Here is a 9,111-nt window from a genome sequence, read left to right on the forward strand (position 1 = left end):
GCCACCCATCCTCTAGGGGAGAGGGGAGAAGTTAGTGCATAATCTAAGGGAAGAGGGCTTTAAGGCAGAAAGAAAAAGTGATGGCAGCAGTTTGGATGCTTTCTTTGTCACCCGAGGGAACAGAAAGCATCATTTGCCTGAGTGAACGGGCAAATCTGGCAGAGGCAAAGTGGGAGGAGGGCCTCTGGCAGTCCATATGCATGATTGAGTCTGAAGAAAGCAGCCCAAATCTCTATTCCAGTGCCCAACATAGTACCCTAGAAGTCATAGGGAGACACAAAGATGGTGACCTTGGACACATGCTTGGCCAGGAAGGCACGTTGGTGGTACTCTGACATGTCAACGTCTACCTCCAATGTCTGAGGCCCCTCCAGGGGCTGGATGAGGATCAGCTCTACTGTCTGCCGGTCTGAACGCTGCGTGACAAACTGGCCACGGCTGCTTCCACCCACAATCCCAAACCGTAAACTGGTGGGCCTAATCCGGCCTGGTGCTGAGACTGTGGCCATTCGGAAGAGCGTGATGGGCGTTTTCAGGTTGGAGGGCAGAGCCAGGTAATGGAATGAGATGGTCTTGGGCATGTGGTGGCAGGGTCTGCTGTCCATGGGGCAGGGATTTCGTTCACACTGGCTGGAGCAGAGGCAAAATGGAGGCAGTCAGACTTGGGAGAAACTTAAGGGGGAGCTTTGATTGTGGCTAGTATCAGACAGGTCCAGGGAAGGGCTTCACGATCCTAGGAGCTCCCATATTGTGTGTATCTGCACATACATGTGTATTCATGCTATTACTATCATTTGTACAGAGAAAGCCTGAGAAGATCATGTAATGATGGGGATGCTGGTAGTCATGCCAGGCGCTCTTTCTTGAGGCGATGAGCACTCTCTGTAGTGGTAACACCCCAGTAATTAGCTGGCAACTCTTGCAATGTGGGCTCCTCAAGCATGGCTCAAATTCCATTAGAACTAGAGTCTGGTGAAAATGCTTTCAGAATGTCTAACTTATAAAACAAAAGCCAAGCACAAGTTGAGTGCTGATGGTTCACACCTGTAATCCTTGCTACTCAGGATGCTGAGCTTGGAGGATTAAGGTTCAAAGCCAGCCTGGGCAGGAAAGTCTGAGAGACTCATCTCCATTTAACCACCAAAAATCCAGAAGTGGAGTTGTAGCTCATGTGGTAGATCACTAGCTTTGAGTGAAGAACTAAAGAATGACACAAAGGTCCTGAGTTCAAGACCCAATACCAGCACCAAAAAAAAAAAAATCACAAATTAGCACAGATTTTGTATCATCAAGGTTACACATGGCACATACATGTATAAAAAAAAGTCATAGTTTTTATTTTAAAAAAAAGATTTTTCAGGCCAAATATCACATGGGACTGTTAATCCATTGTTCCCAAAGGCTTACAAAGGTCAAATTCCCTGTTCTTCACTCAGTGACTCCTTGAAAGAAAGGTCTAGTATTTTCTCTCTCAAATAACTACCCCTCTTCAGTGTCACTGACATTTTTGCTACTTCTAATCTGTTTCAATCCAAAAAGCAACTTAAATGACTTATGTAGTCAATTCCGCTTGAAGACATTGCAAGAGCTCCTAAGATGTCTTTTTGGGGAGAAAACAGGTATGCTTTATGTGAGTTACATTATTGCAACCTCTGGAAAGCCAACAACTCTACTGCTTAAATGCTGAGCTCACGAGATGTTAAACCACCTGGTAGAATGGAAAAACGGTGGTATGTGCAAAGTGCCTGAGGTTTACACTGCATCTATTAGTTGCAAGCTATGTGAACCTGAGAAAATGGACCTCTTCTAAACAGGTGTGATTCACACCTGACTCCTGGGATGCTGGGGGTTTTACCAAGGTAACATCACCATATCTTCTCCCTGACCATGCCACCACGCAGTGGCTGCAGTCTTCTTATCTAATAAGGAGCACTGGGGCAAAATGGGTTCTTGGAGGAGTTAGACAACCCATTCCCTACCCCTCAACTTTCCTATGATGTTGCTGTCTTTTTCACAGGAACTTACAGGAAGAATCCAGGCCAGCTTTACTGTAAGACCTGGGATGTACGGGCCCTGACTCTACTCACAAGGGAGATGTCTTCACATAGCTCACGTTGCCGCTGCCCTTGGGGCACTCAGGGCTGACGCACTGGAAGCCTCCACTAGTGTTGATGCACGTGGTCGCCTGCGGGCACACATGTGGGCTCACACACTCATCAATATCTGAAATGCAGAGCATAAACGAGGGTGAGAATTCACCCCCCCCTTTCACAGAAGCACAGGACAGACCTCAAGGGCACTAGAAAAATGGAGCTCTGTAAGAGATGAGCTCCCCAAATCTTGGATGCTTATTTTTCTTTTTTTTTTTGAGATAAGATCTCACCATGTAGCCCATACTGGGGATTGAACTTGGGACCTCACATTTGCCAGGAAGGCACTCTACTAATTGAGCCATACCTCTAGCCCAGTTTTGCCCTGGTTATTTTCAAGATAGGCCAGATCCACCTACACTGCAATCTTCTAACATGCTTCCCCGTGTTGTAGGAGGTGACAGGTACATGCCACTGTACTTATCCATTGTGCTTCACCTGTAGCTGAGATAATAAGCAGGTGTCACGATGCTCAGCCATTGGCTAAGATGGAGTTTTGTGAACCTTTCTGCTCAGGCTAGCCTTGAGCCTTAATCCCCCATCTAGTAGCAGACTACAAGCTTCAGCCACTGTAGCTGGTGTCCTCCAATTTGTGATCTCTTGTTTCATCTTTCCAGATATTCTTATTATAGACATGTACCACCATGTGATTTCCAAAGCATAGTCTGAAAGTATTAACCCTGTCAAGAATTCAGTAATCAAGTTCATAGAGAAACATGCTAGGGAATGCTACTCCTCAGGATCCTGTGTTCCTGGGGCATTGACCAGTGCTGGGGTTCTGGCAAGTGACAAATGAGTATTACCAGTTACTGTTTCTCCAAGACTTCCTTTTCTGCCCAGGTGCCCTCAAGTCTTTCTTAAGTCACACTTCTAAGATTCAAAGGTTTGTTGTTATTGTTGTTGTTTTGGTAGGTTTATTTTTTGTTTTGTTTTTAGCCAATCCTGGGACTTGAAGTCTGGGTCTGGTCACTGTCTCTGAGTTTCTTTTCCTCAAGGAGATTCAAAGATTTTACAAAAACCGTTGATCTCAGCCACATTCCATTCTGAATGCTGACTTCCACACTGTGTTAGTTGTAAGGAAAGTTTGCTGATCTCTTAACAACCATCCAGTGGGCCTATCCAACTGAGGTTGTCTCTTCCCCACTTCAAGCAATCCTCTGTGGACTTTCATAGTGCTATGGTATGGGTCCTGGATGGGTATCAGTAATTAGGTGGGTGGACAGGTGAGTAGACAGAGAGAATGGATGGGTGAATGAATAGATAGATGGATGGATGGATGAGTGTGAGTAGATAGTTGGTGTAGGTAAACGGGTGAGTTTACAGTGTCCACTGTATGGAGCCCTAACGGGTCAACCAGTGAGAGGACAGGTATATGGACAGATGGATGGATAGATGGATTGGCAGGGAAATGGACAGATGGTTGGAAGAATGGGTAAGTGGATGGCTAGGTAAGTTGATGAATAGATGGGTGACTGAGTGGATAATTATTTGTGTGGGGACTCTAGAGCCCCATGATAAGTATGACTAGGTACAGAAATGATGAGTGGATGCTATACGTGCAGAAAGCCTGATGCCAGTGGAAAACTGCTGGTTTGTATGTTTGCCTTATCTTGTGTTGGAGGGTTCTGGGAGTTTGACATTACACAGTGATCCTATCCAATGACAATGAGTGCCTGCTCTTCCTCACCCTATCTTTATTCCTCCCCGATCTCCTGTTACCTGCTCCTTGGAACATGCCCTTTGATCTCTAACCAAAACCACTCCAAGATAACAAGTACCCCCTGACCCATAAAAAGCAGAGGACAGAGGATATTCTGTAGTTTAATTAGGCCTGCCAATCTTGCTCAGTCTTGTGACAATATGAGTATGAATCTTGGCCTGATGAATATTGTTGCATGAATAATCCTTTTCCACCATCAGTGTCCACTGTATGGAGCCCTAACAAGATGTCACAAAAGAGCCCCTCTCTCTTCACAATTCCTACATCATCCTGTGTAGGGACCTTTTGTCCTTTCTCTTCCTCTTCTCCTCTCGTAGTAGTCATCACAGCCATTGTCTGAAGCCAGGTAGATTCCTCACACAATCCTGAATTCAACAGATGAGGGACCTGGGGCTGTCTATCCTCCTAGTATGAAACAGGCTCCCAATAGTAAATGTACTTCTCCCCCAATGCCACTACAGCTCAATGTCAAAGCCTAGAATCATTTTAACCAATAGGAACCCCACTTGGCTTTCAGTACCCCCCATGCTCCTCCCATCTACTTTTCACTTTTCTAGGTTTCGGTTCTCTGTTCTCAACTGTGGTGTAAAAATATTAAATGGAAAATTCCAAAATAAACAACTCATAAGTACTTTTCTTTTTTTGCCAGTAGCAGTTATGAACTAACAGACTGTACTCTACTATGGACTGTACTCTACTATACCTCCAGCCTGGCTTTTGCTGGTTAATTTTGAGATAGAGTCTGGTAGATTTTTCTTCCCTGGTTGGCTTCAAACCACAATTTATCTGGATTTAAGTTTCCTGAGCAACTAAGATTATTGTGAGCTGTTGGAACCTGGCTTAAATGACTTTTTTTTTTTTTTGTTCGGTTGTGAGGCTTGAACTCTGGGGTTGGGCGCTGTCCCTGCGCTCTTCAGCTCAAGGTGAGCACTCTACCGCTTGAGCCACAGCGCCACTTCCAGTTTTCTAATGGTTTTTGGAGATAAGAGTCTCACTGACTTTACTGCCCAGGCTGGCTTTGAACCAGGATCCTCAGATCTCAGTCTCCTGAGTAGCTAGGATTACAGGCGTGAGCCACCAGCGCCCGGCAACTTTTTTTTCCCAGGATCTGGGGTTTGAACTCAGGACCTGGATGCTGTCCCTGAGCTCTGTTTGCTTAGGGCAAGTGCTCTACCACTTGAGCCACAGCTCCACTTCTGGCTTTTTTCTGTGATTAATTGGAGATAAGAGTCTCAGACTTTTTTGTCTGAGCTGGCTTTGAACCATGACCCTCATATCTCAGCCTCTTGAATAGCTAGGATTATAGGCGTGAGACACTAGTGCCTGGCTTAAGTAACCTTTTAACAGTATGTTACAGTTATCCTATTTTACTACCATTTTCTATTACTGAGCCTGATTTCTAAAACAGGATTTATCATAGGCATCTATGTAGAGGATAAAAGCATCATAAGTATAGGGTTTGGTATTATCTAGGACCTTTAATGAATAAGGAGGAACAACTGTTTTCTGGCTCTGAGCTACTATGAGATCTGGTATATTTGTGTTTATTAATATCTTAATACTTGCCTTAATGGCAAGTATTGCTGTAATAGGATGCCTCCCGTTAGCTACGCAGGGCCCTCAGGTCTTATCAAGTGGTATGAGTGTAGCTGCTGCAAGAATGCTCAGCCTCTCCATTCTACTGTCCACCCTTAGCTTAATGCATCATACTCCAACCCCACAGAAAACTTTCCTTGCCAATGAAGGCACTCTTTCACACTATTCTTAGAATCAACCTCCAAAACCTCAGGCCAGTCTTCCAGAAGGCATGAGCAGCTGGGATGTTCAGTTCCATGCCCCATTTTTGCCTGGATACAGTTCAGATGATAACTGTATCTATCCTCTGCCCTCAATAGGTCAGAATCTGATGAACACCTCCCTCTGTTCTCCCCTCAAACCCAAGTAAGGGACTCTCACTCTTCCCATTCTCTGGGCACTCCGCCCTCTACAACTCAGCTAGCCACCAAACATGGCCAGCATTGTGGGACCTGGCCACACTCATTCACACTGAGGTGTAAGTGCCTGTAGAAGGGAGCCTGCAGGTGCTCACAGGTAAGCCATCAGAGTCCATCAGAGAGGGCGATCAATTATCTGTACAACCTTAGCTAAGGACAATTGAGTGGAAGTGACTTGACCCTGGAAGCAGTTGTTCACATGGGGTCAGAAGAGATATGAACCAGGATGGCTAAGCAACTTATTTCTTATGTAGATGATGTGCTTTGATCTTTGAGAGTATCTTTTTGTAGTTTGTATATGTGTGTGCCAATCCTGAAGCCTGAACTTGGGGTCTAGGCATTGTCCTTGAGCTTTTGTGCTCAAGGTTAGTGCTCTACCAGTTGAGCCACAGCTCCACTTCCAACTTTTTGTGGTTAATTGGAAATAAGAGTCTCTTGGGCTGGGCACTGGTGGCTCATGCCTGTAATCCTAGCTACTAAGGAGGCTGAGATCTGAGGATTACGGTTCAAAGGCAGCCTGGGCAGGAAAGTCTGTGAGACTCTTATCTCAAATAAACCACCAGAAAATTGGAAGTGGTGCTGTGGCTCAAGATAGAGCACTCATTCGCCTTGAGCTGAAGAGCTGAGAGACAGTGCTCAGGCCCAGAGTTCAAGCTCCATGACCAAAAATAAAAAAGGCTCTTGGACTTTACTGCCCAGGCTGTCTTCAAACTGATCCTCAGATATCAGCCTCCTGAGTAACCAGGGTCACAAGCATGAGACACCAGGTGCCCAGCTAGTTTTTTTGTTGTTCTTTGGGGTTTGTTTTTGTCAGTCATGGGGCTTGAACGCAGGGCCTGGGCTTTTTTTTTTTTTTTAAGATCAAATGTATCCATTGGCTCTCCTCATTATTCCAGTCTTGAGGGTGAGGCTGCAGGTGGGGAGGGTCCCAGAGGGCAAAGACACAAAACATCCCCAGTCACCTGCCTAGCCACAAGTCTCACTCACCCTCACAGCTCTTCCCATCTGCCATGATCTGGTATCCACTGGGGCAGGTACAGCTGTAGGAGCCAGGGGTGTTCACACAGGTATGCATGCAGAGCCGGAGGTGCCTCTCCTGCGCAAACAGCTCACACTCGTCCACATCTGGAGACAGAGGAACCCACTGTGACTGCTGGGCCCATGCAATCCTCAACAGCTGGCCATCGCACCCAAAAACTCCATTCTCTGGCAGTGTGGCTGGTCTGGGCCTGATGCAATCACTTAGCCGTAACCCCAGAACAGAAACAGGTGCGATCTCCCTTCTCCAGAACTAGGGGCCCTAATGGCTTAAAGGAACGGTGGAGAGAGCCAATGCAGTAGACCCCAGAGGGGCAACTCAGGCTAAATGGGGTTTGGAAGAAACTGCAGGGATGCACAGGAGTGGGCTGGGCAGTAACGCCAGGCTGAGGGGAAACCAAGAGATGAGCCCTAGGCCCCTGCACAGCCCCAAGCCCCGGCCTACCAACACACTGTGCCACGCCCTTCCTGCGAACGCGTGGGTGCTGAGCAGGGCTCAAGGTTCTGAACCGGCGCCTCTGGCTGCTTTCCCAACGTCTTGTTTTATTGACGTTTCCTCCCTAGCTTCATTCATAGGACACTGCTTAGCGAAACCGTAAACTGGGACCGCTTTCTTAGCCCACAAGCGGTGAGTCCCCCTCCCGGCCGCACGGCCCCTCGCGCCTACCCTGGCAGACGTCGCGGCTCAGGTGGAATCCTTCCTCGCAGCTGCAGAGCTGAACCCGCTCCACCTGCGAACAGCGCGGCTCCCGGCTGAAGGCAGGGCCCGAGGCGTTGGTGCGCTGCAGGCTGGAGGCTGGGCCCGAGGCGCTGGTGCGCCGCGAGCTGGAGGCCGGGCCCGAGACTCTGGTGCGCTGCGGGCTGGAGGCAAGGCCCGAGGCGCTGGTGCGCTGCGGGCTGGAGGCAGGGCCCGAGGCGCTGGTGCGCTGCGGGCTGGAAGCAGGGCCCGAGGCGCTGGTGCCCTGCGGCTCAGCTGCAAGGAAAACGCGTCCTTAGAGGCCGCCCAGCCCGGGGGCCCAAACTAGGCAAAGGTGGAAGAATTAGGACTAGGAACTCTTCTGTTTCCAGTTAGAAATTTAATATTATTTACACAGTTAAGGGATAGCTGATACATTTTCATTTGCTAGATCTTTCTATATTAAAATAGAGCCAGGTGCCCGTGGCTGGCGCCTGTCATCCTAGCTACTCAGGAGGTGAGATCTGAGGATCATGGTTCAAAACCAGCCGGGGCGGGAAATTCAGGGAGATTCTTACCTCCAATAAACCACTCAGAAAACCGGAAGTGGTGCTGTGGCTCAAGTGGTAGAGCACTAGCCTTGAGCTGAAGAGCTGAGAGGGACAGCGACAGTTCAAGGTCCACCATTGACATAGGAATGGATGGATAAATAAATAAGTAGATTGGACTAAGTTTGGAGTCTGTCGTTATTACTGCTAAGGACATCTTTGCCCTGTCTGCTGTTAAACAACATTTGCTGTAATTATTGCTATGAGATCACACCCTTCTACTAATTCCTCAAGTCATCTAGAAGGTTCACTTAAGAGTAGGAACTCTCAAGTGCTTACTGTGGGATAGGGGAAGATAAACCATCAACCGAAGCCATCAGTCTAGGTCCCACAAAGGAGGACAGAGGAGGCAGAGTACACCCCATTGTCACAGTCCATGGAGACCATAGAACTGGCCACGGAGGGGACTCCCTGAGATGTGAAATTACATTTGCATTTTAAAGAACTTAATACTGTTTGTTATACTTGTCTAAAGTGTTCAAAGTTTTTCCTTTTTTTTGGCAGGGGTTTGGGGATATTTGATTTTTGTTTTGTTGTGCTGGTACTGGGACTTGAACTTGAGGCCTCATGTTCTTGCTTAGCTTTTTCACTCAGGGCTGGTTATCTACCATCTGAGTCACACCTCTACTTCTGGCTTTAAAAAAATAGTTATTAAAAAGGTGTTGTACAGAGGGGCTATTGTTACATGATTCAGGTAAAGAGTACATTTCTTTTTGGACCATGTCACCCCTTCATCTCTGTCTCCCAGTTTTTCCCACCCATTCTCTCCCACAAATTGTATAGTTCATTTTCTTTCTTTCTTTCTTTCTTTCTTTTTTTTTTGGTCCAATCGTGGGGCCTGAACTCTGGACCTGGGCGCTGTCCCTCAGCTCTTCAGCTCAAGGCTAGCGCTCTACCAATTGAGCCACAGCGCCACTTCCGGCTT

At 47.3% G+C, this 9,111-nt stretch overlaps 1 protein-coding gene across 1 annotated transcript in view; it reads right to left on the bottom strand.

Annotated features, from left to right (window-relative positions):
• Positions 1 to 257: 257 nt before the first annotated feature.
• Positions 258 to 9,111, bottom strand: part of Fbln7 (fibulin 7) — an 18,204-nt gene continuing 9,350 nt past the window's right edge. Inside the window, exons 4-7 of the mRNA XM_013019710.1 lie at positions 7,570 to 7,691; positions 6,852 to 6,989; positions 2,088 to 2,223; positions 258 to 630 (exon numbers count right to left, since the gene is read on the bottom strand). Coding sequence (XP_012875164.1) covers positions 258 to 630; positions 2,088 to 2,223; positions 6,852 to 6,989; positions 7,570 to 7,691 — 769 coding nt within the window. The remainder of the gene's footprint in view (positions 631 to 2,087; positions 2,224 to 6,851; positions 6,990 to 7,569; positions 7,692 to 9,111) is intronic.

Source organism: Dipodomys ordii, unplaced genomic scaffold, assembly GCF_000151885.1.
Source record: "Dipodomys ordii isolate 6190 unplaced genomic scaffold, Dord_2.0 Scaffold47, whole genome shotgun sequence".
Classification (NCBI taxonomy): Eukaryota; Metazoa; Chordata; class Mammalia; order Rodentia; family Heteromyidae; genus Dipodomys; species Dipodomys ordii.